Genomic DNA, 19,599 nt, shown 5'->3' on the forward strand with positions numbered 1-19,599 from the left:
TTTCCTAGCCAACCAAGACATTGAAGGTCTCATCAGAGTTAGCGACACCATCTTTCTATTTCTTCATTAATTGGCTGGGGTCCATTTTGAGAGGCGCCATGGCAAAGTGACGGAGGCCATGGACTTTTAACAATAAAGTTGCCAGTTCAATCCATGCATAACTCCAAGACCTCCCACTGTATTGACTACATAGTGTCTTGGAAGGCTGTCCATAATAGAAAGGTGGGTATGAAATGTGAGAATGGACACAAAATATTTGCTATCATGAGAAGTGTGTGAGTTCAGCCTTATAAACCATGGCCACTTAATCCAGTTCAGCATTGGCTCATCCTTAGATGCCACTCCAGTCAATAATGGGGTCTACTTTCTCACACACCTATAGTCACACTGGGTTTAGCATGTTAATGAGTTATCTGATAGTTATGAATTATCATGTGAAACGATTAAAGTAGGACACAGTATTTATCATTATTTTGCGACACGCCCTTTTCAGTGAAACTAAAGCAGCATGTCATCGAGGGAAGCACCCAACAGTTTTCTCTACGTCATGTTAAGTGCCAGTTTTACTGCATTGCTTTATTCTTGCAGTGGCTCAGCCAAATGAAAAATAAAGCTCGGCCCTTTTCAACTCTCAGTCTAGCTGTCATGTTGTGAATCATATCTGAAAAAGAAAATGAAATAAGATGTTGAAAAATGTACCTAGTGACACCCTTGCAGGCACTGCTCTTCGGTCAATCCAGAAAGACACCCAGGACAACATCACCATGAGCATGGTTGGGAAGTAGGTTTGCAGCATGAAGAAGAAAATGTGTCTTCTCAGTATAAAATTAATATACAGCCTGTTGTACCAGCCTGGAATGTAAAAAAAGGAGGAGAAGACTGAGCCTTACACTGTCATTGTCACACGCCAAGTGTGTTTGTTACACAGACTTTCAGACGCATTACTCAGGATCTGACTTTATATGTTTACAGGACAGTTTAATGTTTCCAGCAAAATGTGACATTAGCCATTTGTGTCACTTCTAATTGTTTGCTCATTCCTTATTTTAAACTGACAGCTGGCGTCTACTCTAGTACTTTATTTTTGTTGCAAAATTCTTTCAAACATTCACTCCTTTATTTTGTCCTCTTCAAGTAAAAATATTTTATTCCCTCAATGTTTTCCTCATAGTTTACAGTTTATCCTGCTCTTCTGTAGTAGCTCCACTCTGGACTTTTTCTAGCTCTTTTATAAGACCAAAGCTGCAGTGACTGTTCCAGATGTTTCAGGTTTCATTCCCTCCATGTGACGTCCACCTGCAAGCTTCTTTTCAACCTGACCATCTGGCTTGCTGGGCAACACACGGGCTCTCAGTTTCTGGATAAATGGAAGGCACAACTCCCTCATTCAGATTACTTTCAAAAGTTTGGGACCTACATTTCTATTCCAGACAATTAGAAACCATTTTCTATTTCAAATTCATTTTACCACATGCAACAAGTACAATAGAAGTCTTGTTTTATAGCTCTTAGAGGGGTGAGGCCACCAGTAAAGAATCAGATATCAAAATAACATAAAAACAACACTCTACATACCTTTATTACTGATTGTCATTTTTTAAAAGTCTTGTGAAAAGGTATAACTTTGATCCCTCATATCCCATTATGGGGTGAACCCCTGGGTTCTGTAGATGTGGCATGCACTTCAAGTCTTTCAGATCATTTTTGCTGAAGATACATATTGCCATTTATTATTAAGTGTGTAATTTCCTGCACAAAATATGGTTCAAGAATTGTCTAAAATGAGTATGTTTCAATGTCTAGAGGGCCAGAAATTGAAGGAGAACCCAAAGAGTTCAACATCTTTCATAAATAGACATCAGGACAAGTCAAACAATATATCACATATGGTGGTTTTCTCATACAAGTGAGTCAGGAGGTGCCAGACAAAAAAAACTAAAGTGATTTTAAATTGTTCATAAGCGATTCTTATGAACACAATAACAAGCAAAACATGAGGACAGTCGTCCTGAAGTGAAAGCACTCTGGTAGTCTCAATGCTGTGAATTCAAGCTAGTTTGTTATCACGTCAAGATCGTGCCATCAATGCTGACCAGATTCTCAATGTTCACAACAAGATCCTCATTCTGGTGAAAATAAGGACAACCTACAGATGTGAGTGACCTGGATTTGGAGTTGGGTTTTACATCAGATTGCAAAGCACCATCTTATTGTTTCTTTACAGACCTTGTATTCAGTCTGGACAACACCAGAGGCCATCATTAGTTCTGGGCTATAATCAGGACAAGCAGACCTTGCACATAACAAGACTACAGCCACATGTCATCTGAAAAGCAAAGTCATCCAAGTCTGGTTTCCCAAAAACCAAACCCAAGATGATCTGATCAGGCATAAAACAGAAACTTCTACAATTTGAGTGCCTTAAAAACACATTAAAAAAATGTAAAACACAATTAAGAAGTCATCTGATTTAATTCAGTTCAATGACAAGTGCATTATAAGTATAGCTGATGTTCACTGTGAACCATCCAGCCATAAAGGCCATGTGTAAATACAGCAGGTGGCCAAGCACCACAGTCAGGGGAAAGGACTATCTATCTATCTATCTATCTATCTATCTATCTATCTATCTATCTATCTATCTATCTATCTATCTATCTATCTATCTATCTATCTATCTATCTATCTATCTATCTATCTATCTATCTATCTATCTATCTATTATGTAGTGCTTTTCATATCTATCTATCTATCTATCTATCTATCTATCTATCTATCTATCTATCTATCTATCTATCTATCTATCTATCTATCTATCTATCTATTATGTAGTGCTTTTCATATCTATCTATCTATCTATCTATCTATCTATCTATCTATCTATCTATCTATCTATCTATCTATCTATCTATCTATCTATCTATCTATCTATCTATCTATCTATCTATCTATCTATTATGTAGTGCTTTTCATATCTATCTATCTATCTATCTATCTATCTATCTATCTATCTATCTATCTATCTATCTATCTATCTATCTATCTATCTATCTATCTATCTATCTATCTATCTATCTATCTATCTATCTTTTTAGTCTTTTTTTATCTATCAGATTTTATTTCCGGTTGCTACTGATTTAGCATCACATATGATATACCATTCAATTCAGCTTGCTGTCTTGGTATGCAAGATATCACTCTTTTAGGGGTTTCCCCTGTAGGATCTATGACAGACCAACAGGATATACAGGTGCTGGTCATAAAATTAGAATATCATGACAAAGTTGATTTATTTCAGTAATTCCATTCAAAAAGTGAAACTTGTATATTAGATTCATTCATTACACACAGACTGATGTTTAATCAAATGTTTATTTCTTTTAATGTTGATGATTATAACTGACAACTAATGAAAGTCCCAAATTCAGTATCACGGAAAATTAGAATATCAATTAAGACCAATGCAAAAAAAGGATTTTTAGAAATGTTGGCCAACTGAAAGGTATGAACATGAAAAGTATGAGCATGTACAGCACTCAATATTTAGTTGGGGCTCCTTTGGCCTGGATTACTGCAGCAATGCGGCGTGGCATGGAGTCGATCAGTCTGTGGCACTGCTCAGGTGTTATGAGAGCCCATGTTGCTCTGATAGTGGCCTTCAGCTCTTCTGAATTGTTGGGTCTGGCGTATTGCATCTTCCTCTTCACAGTACCCCATAGATTTTCTATGGGGTTAAGGTCAGGCGAGTTTGCTGGCCAATCAACAACAGGGATACCATGGTCCTTAAACCAGGTACTGGTAGCTTTGGCACTGTGTGCAGGTGCCAGGTCCTGTTGGAAAATGAAATCTGCATCTCCATAAAGTTCGTCAGCAGCAGGAAGCATGAAGTGCTCTAAAACTTCCTGGTAGACGGCTGTGTTGACCTTGGACCTCAGAAAACACAATGGACCCACACCAGCAGATGACATGGCACCCCAAACCATCACTGACTGTGGAAACTTTACACTGGACCTCACGCAACATGGATTCTGTGCCTCTCCTCTCTTCCTCCAGACTCTGGGACCTTGATTTCCAAAGGAAATGCAAAATTTACTTTCATCAGAGAACATAACTTTGGACCACTCAGCAGCAGTCCAAAGGCGAGACGCTTCTGACGCTGTCTCTTGTTCAAGAGTGGCTTGACACAAGGAATGTGACAGCTGAAACCCATGTCTTGCATACGTCTGTGCGTGGTGGTTCTTGAAGCACTGACCCCAGCTGCAGTCCACTCTTTGTGAATCTCCCCCACATTTTTGAATGGGTTTTGTTTCACAATCCTCTCCAGGGTGCGGTTATCCCTATTGCTTGTACACTTTTTTCTACCACATCTTGTCCTTCCCTTCGCCTCTCTATTAATGTGCTTGGACACAGAGCTCTGTGAACAGCCAGCCTCTTTAGCAATGACCTTTTGTGTCTTGCCCTCCTTGTGCAAGGTGTCAATGGTCGTCTTTTAGACAACTGTCAAGTCAGCAGTCTTCCCCATGATTGTGTAGCCTACAGAACTAGACAGAGAGACCATTTAAAGGCTTTTGCAGGTGTTTTGAGTTAATTAGCTGATTAGAGTGTGGCACCAGGTGTCTTCAATATTGAACCTTTTCACAATATTCTAATTTTCCGAGATACTGAATTTGGGACTTTCATTAGTTGTCAGTTATAATCATCAAAATTAAAAGAAATAAACATTTGAAATACATCAGTCTGTGTGTAATGAATGAACCTAATATACAAGTTTCACTTTTTGAATGGAATTACTGAAATAAATCAACTTTGTCATGATATTCTAATTTTATGACCAGCACCTGTACTCTTACTTTTTCTGCTCCACCACATGTTTGTTCACCCCCTGCCCCCTTCCCACTAGGTTGGCTACAGTTTAACTTTCAAAGCCCCATTATATAAAGAGATCTCGATAAAGGCAGGATAAATGACTTGAACAAATCACAATTATTTTTTGTTGTATTTCCTCCTTTACTTGAACTCAGTAGACACATTCCAGCACTTCTATGTCAATCAAACAGCACATTAGTGAATTATGTGCTCAGTTCACATTCCTTGTGAATGAAAGAAAGAATGATTAAAATGTTTGGAACTTATTATGGTTTTGAGACTTTTATTCCAGATGTATAACTACTGTCTTGTTAAATGTACAAATCTTTTTCATAAGTGTCTTTCATGGGCTAACCTATCACAAATATTTAAGCAGCTATATAAAAAACATAGTAAACAGGTGACCAAATTTGAACCCGTTGCAATGTGATTTCTTATCCAGCTCACTGGACAGAGGGTAGAAGTGTTTTGCATACGGTATATGATCATGCATTTCTAAAAAATTAATTTTTAACTTCATCCAGCTTTTACTTATAATATACAGAAGTTGCTCAATCTTTTTCTGCCAGAAATGAATAGCTGGAAACCAAATCCTCATCCTAAAAGAATGTGTTTTTTTTATTAATTAAAATATTTCAAACAGCTTTCACAGAATTGCAGATGAAAATCAGATCAGTTTGTTTAGTCTGCTTCTTGGGCTTAAGTTGAAGTGAGTTATTGCTGTTAATGGAAATACAGGTATTAATATGACTATAAGGAGGTATTGGTATTAATATGACTATAAACAACAAGTTACCTTATTTTGCAGATGATACCAAATTAGAAGGAATGGCAGATAATGCAGAATTAGCCAAATCACTACAGAAGGACCTGGACAGAAAGCAGCCTTGGCAGATTTGTGGCAGATGAAATTTAACATAAGTAAATGTAAAGTATTACAAGCAGGAAGTAAAAAAGTGAGATTTGAAAACACAATGAGAGGTCTGAAACTTGAAAGTACACCTTAAGAGAAGGAATTAGGAGTCAATGTGGACTCATTAGTATCTACTTCAAGGCCAGCAGTAACCAAGAAGGTTTATAGGATGTTAGGTTAGGTATACCACAAGCAGAACAAGTCAAGGAAGGCTATGTAATGCTCTGTTAAGGCCTCATTTGGAGCACTGTGCACAGTTTGATTTCCATATTACTAAAATGACATGGCGGCACTTGAGAGAGTCAAGAAAAGTCTGAGAGTACTGAGGTGTGAAGGAAGATTGAAGAAGTTGAACCTTCTCAGTTTAAGTAATTAAAGATTAAGTGGTAAGTGTTTAAAATTATGAAAGGAATTAGTATAATGGTCCCTAGTCTTTACTTTTTAATGATGTTAACTTGTTAAGGGTATATTTTGCACAAATGTTATAAATGTATTCTTACAGAATCACAGACACATGAAATAAATATTCAAGCAATGTGGTAAAGAGGAGGACTTTAGAGACCTTCAAAACCTGACTTGATCTTATTTTGAAGAAATTAGGTGGATTCAATTAAAGGATTGTTTTGGGTTGAATGACCTGTTCTCATCATAATTGTTCCAATGTTCTTATACCACGGCTGGCCCCTGTATGGTCATTGAGCTCACTATCACCTACATTTTTGGCGACACTTTACATACATGAGTTTCTTCACCCATTTTCTAACAAGCAAGAGTAAATTGTACCAGTGCTGCTGTACAAGGCAAGCCCATTGGACGGGTTGAACTCTTCTATGAAGAACTGTGATAATAAGATTTCTTCAGTCCTTAGTGAGTCATTGCCATTCTTCCAGTAAAGCATTAAATCGTTCTCATTATAGGCATCTGAAAAAAGGAAAGAATACAAACTTATCAAAGAGTGGGGGACAGGATATTATTTTGAGTTTAAAAACAAGCCACATCTATCTAGTTATTATTATTATTAATAATAAATAAATACATATTAGGGGTATTTAGAGGCATCAATCAACCATTAAGTCAATGCAATAATTGGAAAAAATTGAGCTACTGCACCATCATGAGGAGGACATGACAGTTTCACATGATCAATGACAGGTCATGGATTTGAACCCAAGCCTCTGGAGCTGTGAGCACTAACACCTGTGACACATGCTGGTCACCACGCCAGAAGAAAGACATAGCAGCACTTAAAGCTGTGCAGAGGGTTAGGGGTAGGGTTAGGGTTTAAGGGCACATCCTACTCCAACAGACTCCGAGAATTAAACCTGTTTAGCCTTGAGCAGAGGAAACTGCGTGGGGACCTAATCCAGGTATTCAAAATCCTCAAAGGCACGGATAAAGTAGATCAAACAAAAATTAAGGGGAAGAGTATTTCAGGCTCAATCCAGGAAGTACTTCTTTATGCAAAGAGTTGTGGGAATCTGGAACAACTACCAAACCTTGTAGATGAAGCAGAAACCTTAACAACTTTTAAGGAGTACCTGGATGAGATATTTGGGCAGCTTAACTATTAGCTAAACAGACAAAACTGATGGACTGAACGGCCTCCTCTCATTTGTCAGATTTCTTATGTTCTATTTATATTTTTCTTTTTGCACCTTCAGCCAGTTACTTTTGTTTGTCAGTGAAGACTGCCTTGTTTGATCATCATCTTCAACACATCTTTCTTACCTAACAGCTTTGTAAGACATTTCCAAAGTAAATGTGCATGTAATCACTTCCAAAGTCTGAACATGTGAACACCAATATACTCTGCTAAAGATGATTAGTACTAACAACATGGCTACTCACAGCTTTCAAGCTCCAGAGAGCAGTTCTGAGTGTCAAGTGGGAATCTGCTGAAATCCATGGAGCACAAAGCTGTAACGGTAATTCTGCAAAAAAAAAAGAAGTGAATTCCCATTAGACACTACTGTCTTCTCTCCTTCAGAATGTCATCAAGCCTACAAGTCGCCCCTAGCAATCGATGATAAACATCCACAGGAATTTGCTTCACTTTTATTCACATTACGGTCATGATATTCGTTACAGAAAGTAACTAGATAAAATAAAAATTAACATTATTCATTTCATTTGCACTCTAGGCTTGCATTGATATGATATTTGCTACAGAAAAACACCACACATAACAAAATCCCCACCTTGTTAGAGGGTGCATGTTACAAGATAAGCTCATGCGATGCTATTGTCTAGAAGGACCTCAACGGGCTAAGAGTTTCTTTTCACCCTCTGCACTGTGGACTGGATCTGACATCATGACCTGGAAATGGCACAGATTGTACCAAAGGGATCCAAAATGCCAAATGAACTCTTTTACCTGTGCTACAAATGTGAAAAATACATCTGCCACTGTGTTGCAGATCAGCATTTGAAAGGCACAATAAGTAGTGCTCAATATAAAAAGACACTACATACAGTAAATATTAACTTAAATGTTTATTTAATGTGCCTTTGCACAAGTTATGAATCACATTATAACCGCTGTGCTACAGTTGTACACTTTGTGGCAGACTGCTGGGGATCCTGCCCAGCCGGGTCGCCCTGAAGGAACGGGAGAGGGACAATACCTCGCCAGGACCATGAGAGGGCAGCCGCCATGGTCTGCATTGGGGCCACGGGATCAGAGCGTAAAATAGCTCAACCCTGTTTGGGCCAGGGGGTGCCCGGAGGATTGTGGAGCCCTGGATTGCAGCACTTCCACCACACTGCAGAAATTCCAGGCACACCCGGAGTGTTTCTGGATGCTCATGTGGCACTTCCGCCACAGTGATCGTCAAGAAGCACCTGGAGCACATCTGGGGTATTATAAAAGGGGCCGCCTCACTCCATTATTTGAGCTGGAGTCGGGTGGAAGAGGACGGAGCTTGTGTGTGGAGGAGTGAAGGTGGCAGAAAGAGAAGAAGAGAGAGAAAAAAGGAACTGAGATTGTCTGGTTAGAGCATTGTGAGGTGCTGTATATTAGAGTGAAAATAATAAACGTGTGTGATTTTGGACAATTGGTATCTGTTTGTCTGTGTTTGGGGGTTGATTCTCCACAATTTGTATAGCAGCCTAGAATGGTGTTCACTATCTTAAAGCCCTATACGAAATAAAACATGCTTCTGGTTAGCAACATTTTATTGTTACTAGCAAGGAAAGCAGGAGAACTCTGGCCGCTTCTCCTGAGTATTTCTTCCAAAGGTAATCATTGAGCGCCGGGTGCTGCTCATAATAAGGTCAAGGTGCTTCTGTTTAGGTTGACGGGTGAACAGGTCAAGATTATGAAGGCAGGGTGACCCATTTTTATTATTATAAGGGCGTATACAGGATTAAAAAAAGAATATACATTTACAACTTAGCTCTGTGCTGAAGGGTCTGAGGTCTGCACTAGAGTGGCCTTTCGATTTGTTAGCCTGTGCCCTATGTCTAACTTCCATCGTCATTTGCATGCAGTCACTTTTCCCATGAAGGTGTCATGTCATACAGCACAAGGTTGCTGGATTTCTCTGGGTGACCTGGTGTCTAACACTGAATGATGCCTGGGACTGACACATATGTCTGGCCTGCACATACAACTTGCTGGTGAGCTTGTGATTCTCCAAGTGCTGTTCCTGTCTTGCACTCGATGCTTACTGGGATAGGCTTCTATTTCCCTTCAATCCTAGCCTGGATAAGCGCATTTAGAAATTGAATATATGGATGTTTCTTCATGTTTCATGTAGCTCTGATTGATTTTTTTTTGGAATTGGTTTATAGTACTTTCACGTAAAATAAAACCCCTCTAGTTTCAGTCCACTGATTTGTCTAGCAATGAATAATGGCCGTTATTCCAAATGTCCCAATAAGTCTAAGGTATCTCCATACCTGACACTATAGAGGATGTTTCCATCTGGATAAACCCTCAACATGATGTTCTCCATGGTTGTGTCATGAATGAAAGACCTTTTAGAATGGACAAAGAAGACATCAGGGACCCAGATCTTCTTTACCAGACGTCCATCAAATGTTCGGCTTTTATTGCTAGTGCTGGGGAAGGCAAGACGCTCATCTTTCCAATAATGCCTAAGGTACAGGGTCATGGTGAAATCCTCAAAAAAAAAAAAATATATATATCAGCAGCTGTCAGATCAACAATGGCAACAGCTTGAGACACATGAGCTGCATAGAGAACAATTTCATCACCATAATGCCATACTAATCAGTAGATTTACAACTGTGGACTGGCAGTGGGGTTGAGGGTTACAACTCTATCCTGCCACCCTGATTTGGTACTCAGTAAAGCCGACTCAGCACAATTCGGAGTGCCAACTCATCAGCCTGTCCACCTCTAGCCTTACCTCATGAATGTTAATGCATTTCAAATATGAGCCAAAAGTCCAGGTGACTGCCTGTTACAGGATCACATGGCCATCCATCTGCTGTAAAATTAAATACAAAAGCCACGTCTGTCAATTGAAGATGAAGCTAAAGCTTTCCCACTGACATCGCTTCACACCACCTGGCTGGCAAATCCCACTGTGGTGTCAGGATTGCCCCTGCAGTTCCCTGGTAGATTTGGGGCATTCAGGCAGATTCAGTGCTATCTCTTATTGGCAAGTAGCGTCATTTCACACAGTGCTTGGACACTAGTTCTTCTCCTTACTTCAGTACCTAAATGATCCCCCAATATTCATGACGGTCTCCTGCTATCAAAAGAAAGGCTATTAAATTAATTGATGACTTAGGGGACAAGCTCACCATATTGTGAATAAATATTGACCAAGTAAAATTAAATGTACCTATTTTTTGCTTTGCTATCTTAAACAATTTTTTATTACTTCTACTTTATACAGCATATGAGTGGCTGAATTGTCTTTTTATGCAGGACCTATTCAAGGTAACAATCCTCTTTTTTAGCCCAAACACACTTTTGGCAATTTATGGATAAGCCTTCTCTCTGAATTTTATCTACAGTGCATCGAAGACAGACAAGATGGTCTTCCCATGTTTTTCTAAAATGACCACATCAACTAAATATGCTTTAATATAGTTATCACAACCCTAAATTATTTGACCCATTATCCTTTGAAATGTAGCAGGCATCATATGACGTCCAAACAGGTTTACCGTAAATTGGAAAAATCTGACTAGAGTTCTCATTGCAGTCTATGCGTCAGAGGACAATAGCAAGGGAGACTGATAGTACCCTTTGCAAAGATCCAATGATTAAATGTACCTGGTCCATCCAACCTCCTCTAACAAATCATCCACACAGGGCTCTGATTATGCATAAAACTATGAAGCTGCATTTACCTTGCAATAAATCAAAGCAAACCCTAAGAGTCCCATCTTTCTTGGGAACCAGAACAATCAGAATGCTCCATTCATTTTTCAGTCATACAATGATACCCACCTCATTCATACTTCTTCATCTTTTAAGATGTCTCTCAGGGATTCAATTTGGATGCTGACAAACGGTCTACTGTCCTTAATATGAATATTATACTAGAGCTCCTCAGTTCCTACTGGCCTTTGAGCACATACAGAAGATGGAATAAAAAACCTTCTGTATATCAGTTTTTGAGCTGAATTCAGGTACTCTTTAGATTATAAATAACCATCTCCGCATCACTGTCCTTATTATTATATAACTTAAATATGAGACATGCCATGATTTACCTCACTTTCAATTCCTTAATAAATCAACATAATAAAATTAGATTTTATTTGTTTGAATTATAATATTCACAGTTTACAGAACCACTCTTTGCATAATTTCATTTACTCTCTACCATTTTATTAAAGCTTATTAGAAGGTGAAGAAAGATGTAATAATATCCTTTGACTTGCAACATACTTGTGATTCCTGGCATGTTGGTAATACCACAGCCTTTGCTCTTTCTCTTCATATTTACTCCCACAGTAATTTACCAGTCAGTCTTTCATCTCCAGCACATATTTCAATGCCCCTCTCTCCCCTGAAGACTTTAATTTCACCACACAATACTTTTGCAAAATATCTGAAGGGCCTTGAATACCCCAGCTGTGGAATATCTCTGTCAGCAAACAGCAAAAAATGACAACCTTTTGTCCAAATCTTTACCAGTATCGTTCACAAATTTCCTATGCCTATGTTTCAGGGTCTGATGGCATAGACTGTTTTAAATTCCTGTAATCCCTAATTGTTGATGAAACTGGTCATCAGGTTAAAAGTAAAGTTAGTGCCTTGATCAGTTAAAATGTAATTTGCAATACCCACTCTGGAAAACAACTGAATAGGCAATTGTATTGTGGAACCTGTTATGTGTTGTTTGTGTCCTATGATTTTACAACCTATTGAAAACTTGCGGATTGTTAGTTATTGTATATTCTGATATGCAAACCCAAAGAATTAAAATGAGGTACTTAATTTTTCACATTCCTGTAATTTATTAATTACTAAAAACAATACTTCTCTGATCTTTATTCAGGTGTTTATATGTCCAAGTGTGTGAAATGTTAATTGATGACCTTAAGCTGGATAGCTGTGAAGAAGTGGTGCCCTGTCTACAAGTTAGTATTGTTATCTTTATTGATCCCCAGGGTGCCAATATGCCCTCTGCATCTCTGTAATGGAATAAGTGAGTTCAAAAATGGAAAGGTCTGCATCCTTATGCTCTTATATTAAATTAGTGTGCATATGGCTCCTGTCTTGTGCCTGTCTGTGTGCGATCCTCTCCCAGAAAAATTGTAATCAGAAAGTCAATGGAATTAAGATATTCCTGATATCCAACTCTGTAATGGGATAAATTGCTTCAGAAATGAATTGACTGTGATAATGTAAGTGGTGCTTTCCTTCTACAATGACGGATATATACTGCTCAAAAAAATTAAAGGAACGCTTTTTAATCAGAGTATAGCATCAAGTCAATGAAACTTCTGGGCTATTGATCTGGTCAATTAAGTAGCAGAGGGGATTGTTAATCAGTTTTAGCTGCTTTGGTGTTAATGAAATTAACAACAGGCGCACTAGAGGGGCAACATTGAGACAACCTCCCAAAACAGGAATAGTTTAACAAGTGGAGGCCACTGACATTTTTCCCTCCTTATCTTTTTGGACTGCTTATTTGCTCCTTTGGGCAAGAAGGAACAGGATGAGCACTGCCAGAGCCTGCAAAATGACATCCAGCAGGCCACTGGTGTGAATGTCTCTGACCAAACAATCAGAAACAGGCTTCATGAGGATGGCCTGAGGGCCCGACATCCTCTAGTGGGCTCTGTGCTCACTGCCACACACCATGGAGCTCAGTTGGCATTTGCCATAGAATACCAGAATTGTCAGGTCCACCACTGGCGCCCTGTGCTTTTCACAGATGAGAGCAGGTTCACCCTGAGCACACGTGACATACGTGAAAGGGTCTGGAGAAGCCGTGGAGATTGTTATGCTGCCTGTAACATCGTTCAGCATGATCGATTTGATGGTGGTTCAGTGATGGTCTGGGGAGGCATATTCATGGAGGGATGCACAGACCTCTACAGGCTAGACAACGGCATCTTGACTGCCATTAGGTATCGGGATGAAATTCTTGGACCCATTGTCAGACCCTATGCTGGTGCAATGGGTCCTGGGCCCCTCTTGGTGCACAACAATGCCCAGCCTCGTGTGGCGAGAGTATGCAAGCAGTTCCTGGAGGATGAAGGAATTGATACCATTGACTGGCCCCCACGCTCGCCTGACCTAAATCCAACAGAACCCCTCTGGGACAGTATGTTTTGGTCCATCCGACGCCACCAGGTTGCACCTCAGACTGTCCAGGAGTTCAGCGATGCCCTGGTCCAGATCTGGGAGGAGATCCCCCAGGACACCATCCATCATCCCATTAGGAGCATGCCCAGACTTTGTCAGGCATGCATACAAGCAGGTGGGGTCATACAAACCACTGAGTACGATTTTGAGTTGCTGCAATGAAATTTTGGCAAAATGGACTAGCCTGCAACATAATTTTTTCATTTTGATTTTCGTGGTGTATTTGAATTCTGCCCTCTGTAAGTTGATAATTTTCATTTCCATCAAACGATGTGGCATCCTTTTGTTCCTAACACATTACCCAGTCCATATCAGCATAGATATCCAGCAAGATTTTTTTCCCATTGAGATCTGATGTGTTTTCAAAGTGTTCCTTTAATTTTTTTGAGTAGTTTATATTGAGCATGGTTAAACCCCACTACTGAAGAGACACTGCAGCCTCAGAGCTCCAGGGATAAAGATTCAATTCTCAGCTGGTGATGATCGGTGTGCAGTCTGCATGGCCGCTAAGACATTTCTCTGGATGACTTTCTGGCACATCCCAGTGATTGACTAGTTTGGTCAAACAGCCTGCTGAGAGTGAACAAGCCCAGAGTTGGCATTCAGAGGAGGCTCTGACTTAGCACAGTCTTGTTCAAAAATTGAGTGAAGTTGTTAAAAAAAACTTACAAACTTACCTAGAACAGGACAATGCAAAAAAGTGTAAGTTTCACAAGTGTTAGTGAATTTTGAAACATTCTATGTCTGTGGAAAAGGTCCTTTCTATAAAGATTAGACATATGGCTGTATTTAATTGTTGCATAACAGTAAATTCCCACAGTGTGGCCTTCTGGCTCAGCCTCATAATCCTCTGTTATTCACATGCCTTGTGGTCCATTTGTATCACCTCTCGAGTAAAAGAGCAGACTTTAGTGATCATAACAGCCATACGGCAAAGGGAGAGCTGCACAGAGTGCACCCTGGCACATGCCCTGTTGGAAACAGAAAACAATCAGGCATTAAAGTGACACACACTAAGGGACTCTTCATGAGGACCACAAAGCTTAAATCTGAGCAGAGGCCCTCAGACATTAGAAGGTGAATTTGCCTTTGCAGGACAGGCTGCCAGGTCATGTCTCACCTCAGACTCGCTCAGGGACACTGAACTTGTCACTCAACTGACTGCACATGTGTACATAGACAAGAGCACTAAAGCTCTGTTTTTGTGTATAATGTCAGCTGTTCTGCTGTAACTCTTACAATGAGCCTTTCTAGAGAAAGACACAACAATTAAGGTTAACAGGATTTGAAAATTTGATAGAATGAGTGATTAACCTAACACAATTATTTTAGGATGTAAAATCCATTGAGACAATGAAAGAACCTTCAAACTCCACATATGAAGTACTGGACTGCCAATGCAGTACTGGAAGCTGTAAAGTAACAGCATTAACCACCCTTCAAATAAATATTTAATAACCTATATGTAGCACTTGAGATGCTCACTGGCGTCAAGTGCCAGTATAAATTCTTTACTCCTTACATGGCTTTCTGGGTATTTTGCTATCCTTAAAAGGATGGTGTGCTGTTGGAATTCATATGCAACTTTATTTTTGTAGGCCCCACTGTAGCTGGCTCTGAAGCTGCTCATTTGTATGATGGAATGCCAGCTCATACTGTTATTAACTCAACCTGGAGAAGTATTAGACTGCCTTTGGAGTGATGTCTATGTATGTTATGATATGAGTTTATAGGCACAATAACTCAAACATGAATTGCTTGAGGCCAATGCAATTTGACCCAGTTTTAGGTGGCAGTTTAGAATGGAAAGGGAAACCAGGAGAAGTCATGAAATCAAAACCATAGGGTGTAAAACATCAATAAAGTAAATAAAGCTCCGGATGTGAACCAAGAATGTTAGCAGGAAAACAGTGCAAACCAATCGTGGCCATATAGGGAAAATGTAACCAGAGGCAAATCAAAAAGAAGGTAATCATTTTGAATTTCCACATGGGATTAATAAAGTTTTTTTTTTTGTAACATTTCATTGCATTTACTAAAAGCAAATAACAATCCTTACAAGGAAGTCAAATTTTACAAAACTAAGTACAAATCAAAAGTTTTTCTAATCTAATCTAAAGGAACAGGAGGATTATTAATACCCGGAATGCACAAACATGAAAGTTTTTTGTAAGAAGAATCATCAGTTCATGGGTGAAGTGACCATCAGAAGTACTGGGAGATTTCCCAGTGGGCTGGTTGAGCTGCTGTACACACCCTTTCAAATTCTCATAAATAAATGCACATGCATTTAGTAAATCCATACAAAGATGTCCCCTCCCCAAAATGGTACAACCTCATGCGAGTGACATTGAAGCTATACACCTTCTGTATCCTTCCTCCCATTTTCTTAACCTCACTCACTTCATTTAGCCATTTTACAATGGCCACCAAAGGTAAAGGAAACAGAGAGGTGGTGCTGCAAAATCAAGAATTAAGCAAATAAAAAAAATGCTGAAGGCGGGTGCAGAATAATGTATGAAAATATAAGGTCAGAAAAGTTGCCCTTCATTAAATGGAAAACACTACATTAGTTCACGACTTCAGTAACACTAAGTGACACCAAAGCAGCTAGCTAGACACAGTTACAAATGTGAGTGGCCCTGCAGTCTGTCATTTTGCATAGATAGATAGATAGATAGATAGATAGATAGATAGATAGATAGATAGATAGATAGATAGATAGATAGATAGATAGATAGATAGATAGATAGATAGATAGATAGATAGATAGATAGATAGATAGATACTTTATTAATCCCAAGGGGAAATTCACATACTCCAGCAACACCTTACTGATACAAAAAACAATATTAAATTAAAGATTGATAATAATACAGGTAAAAACAGACAATAACTTTATGTAATGTTAACGTTTACCCCCATGTGGAAATGAAGAGAAGAATTGAAGAATTGAAGAATTCAATTGAAGAATTGAAGAATTGAAAATCTCCTTCTCATAAGCAAAAGTGTTTCTCAATGGGTCACAGGTTTCTATCAATGGGTTGCGAGTGGCTGTCTCAGCTACTGTTGACCACTGAAGTAAGCAGCAGTGCTGCACAAAATTTTTCTCCGTTTCTAATCATGCTCATTTCACCAAAGGGGGAGAAGCCCCTGCTCTTCATCTGTTAAATGCCGACATCGAGCTTAAAAAGGTAAAACTTTTTAATTCCAAAGTCATAAAATGTTGAGAAACACTGGTCTAGTTAACACTGATGTGTGGGGCTTTACATGACAACATAGTTAACATCACTTCACTAAAAACATAGCAGCCAGCAAGAGCAGTTGTAACTTTGTGCCACCACCTAGCTTTTGTAGGTAGCTTTAGGATTTAGAATTTGGGCTATATGTAGCCTATTAAATAAGAGAAAATGATAAGTGAATTTATGATGGAAATTTTAAGCAATTCAGATGCTATCTGCTGTGAATGCCCAGGGAGAACAAAACGCTGTCTGTGTTTCATAGGTCTGCTCCAACTGCTGCCACAGAGTGTCAGTCCAGTGATGTTGATAAAGAAAGGGCTGGATGTAGTAAATAAAATACAGCAACAGGTATGTACAACATGGAGGTGCTGTGGTGGGATAATAGGATGTCAATTTAAGGGTATTTTTTAATATTACTAAAAATTATGTGACCCATGTGGAACAGAATTATGACTGCAGGATATGAAGAAATTATCCAAGGAAGTAAATGCAATAATACATTATAACTACGCGGGCATCATCATGTATTATGTCTCTCTATTATAAAAGAAAATCTTGAAACGAGACTATTGCCAAGAGATTTGTTCAAGTCCCGCCCTTCTCTCAACCATTTTCAACCATGCCCACGGTCCTCTCACTTCTCATTCATGTGAATCCTTATGTCAGACACAGTTTCAGCTCTTATAAATTTTTATGTTTTCTTCACTTTAATTTCCCAATAAAAGAAGACTTATTATGTCCAAATCTTATTGAAGAATTTCATCCCGAAAGGTTATCAACAGAAGAAATGAGTACACAGGCAATCCTAGCACCGAGAAACGATGAAATCAAACAAATTAACACAAAAATTGTTGATCGGTTACACAGCAAATTGGTTAAATGCGTATTAATAGACTATGCTGAAACAGTTGGTGGTGATGGTGCGGAAGATGAAAACATCAACTTACAATATCCCAGAGAATATTTACAACTTTTAACACAATCCGGTCTTCCACCGGCCGAATTACTGTTGAAAGAAGAATGTATCGTAATGTTATTGCGTAATTTATGTCTGAGTGATGGGCTATGCAATAAGACAAGATTAGTTGTATTCAAAATTGGTCGAACAATTCTGACATGTAAAATTTTAACAGGCAACGAGAAAGGTAATGTAGTACATCTTCCGCAGATAACATTAGACACCAAAGGAGATCTTGATATGCTATTCATATCAAAACGTTTACAGTTTCCCATTAGAATAGCTTTGGCTATGACAATTAACAAATCACAGGGACACACATTCGAAAAAGTCGGTTTATTTATTAGAGAGAAATGTGTGTTGTCACGATGTAAGTCCAAACATGGAATCAAAATTCAAAGTGATATTGACGAAAAGTTAATTCAAAAAATTGTTTTTACTTAAGTTTTACAGTAAAAGTGTAAGTTTAAAAAGTATTTGAATGTTAATTCAAACAGAATTAAAACGGATGACGTAACAAATACCTCTAAAGCAAAATGAAACATAATTTTCTTTCAATTTATTATATTATACTATTTTTTTTACTATGGTTAATTACTTGCTGTAATGTAAAATAGTTAGTTTTCTTATGCATATGTAACAATTCCCATGAAAATAACAATCTGTTTAAATTGTACATCCGCTTCCTCATACGCGAGCGGCAGATCTGCGAAGTGGCTAGCATGTAGCACCTGCCTGGGGGTTAGCAAGCAAAGCGAGTATTAGTATATAGTATTGCAAAATTATAATTAGCTATGGTACATAGCAGTATGCACTACATGGTAGTAGTAGTCCTATTATTTATTTAATTTCTTTGTTATTAAAGATGAGGCTGGCGCTGTAGTAAAGAATTAAAGTTAGTTAAACTGCCGGATCCATGACTGAGACAAAAGAGGGTTGTATGTCTGGGTACATGACAGAAGCAACAACAGCTGAGGAGAATAAAGAAAGAGATGCGCCAGCAGAAGAAAAGAGTGTAGAGAAGGCTTCCACAAACTTTGATTACTTTGCACATCCAGTCCAAAGATTTTCATCTGCTTTTCTGTTTTCACCACCAACAATGACAGAACGTGTTGTTGATGTGGTAAAAGTAATTGGAAAGCGTGGGGTACATAGCTGAAGCTACCTTTACTCTACAAGACAACACTCTTGGCCAAGACAACTTGTTAGTCCAACATAAGTGCATTGAAAGAGTAAGAGACAGCTAATTTAAGAGTTGTATGTCTGTTTTCTTTTGTTGGCAGTTACCATAGTGGTCTAGTTATAATGTCCCCCTACCACCCTTCCAGAGTGGGGGTCACTCCTGGCTGAAAGACGGTGTCACTCTGCCCCTGCCTGGATCTCTGATTTCCAGGTAATGTGTGATGCTGACGCTTATACCGTCACGTAATGACTCCCTCTTTGCAGACTCTCGGTTGTCTTGCCTATCAGCGGCTTTACAGCTATCAACAAAAGAATTGAACATAACTCAATTTGAACATTAGAATATTGAATTTTAGAAAATAAATGTAACCAAAAGATTCTGTGGTCTGCAAAACCTGGGAAAACAATTCAGGAGACCAAGGAACCAGCAGAAAAAAGATTCAATTGTGAGGCACATCATGATAACTCCAATACATTTTTGTTTATAAAGATAAATAAATACACTGCAAAGATATTCAAAGGAAAGTATTGTGTTGGGTCAAAATCCCAGCTTCACATATCATTCCTGTTCAGGCACAGAGTTGCCAGTCTTCTGATTCTTTACTCATTTGACTGTGGATATAAAAAAGAAGGACTG

At 38.7% G+C, this 19,599-nt stretch overlaps 1 protein-coding gene across 2 annotated transcripts in view; it reads right to left on the bottom strand.

The window, feature by feature from the left end:
- The window catches only part of LOC114650037 (gamma-aminobutyric acid receptor subunit rho-3), a 69,769-nt gene that overhangs the window by 6,153 nt on the left and 44,017 nt on the right, over positions 1–19,599 (bottom strand). For both annotated transcript variants that reach the window (XM_028799474.2, XM_051926914.1), the window contains 4 exons: positions 9,680–9,903; positions 7,628–7,710; positions 6,563–6,700; positions 700–852 (listed from right to left, as the gene is read on the bottom strand). In XM_028799474.2, coding sequence (XP_028655307.2) covers positions 700–852; positions 6,563–6,700; positions 7,628–7,710; positions 9,680–9,903 — 598 coding nt within the window. The remainder of the gene's footprint in view (positions 1–699; positions 853–6,562; positions 6,701–7,627; positions 7,711–9,679; positions 9,904–19,599) is intronic.

Source organism: Erpetoichthys calabaricus, chromosome 4, assembly GCF_900747795.2.
Source record: "Erpetoichthys calabaricus chromosome 4, fErpCal1.3, whole genome shotgun sequence".
In the NCBI taxonomy this organism is placed as follows: Eukaryota; Metazoa; Chordata; class Cladistia; order Polypteriformes; family Polypteridae; genus Erpetoichthys; species Erpetoichthys calabaricus.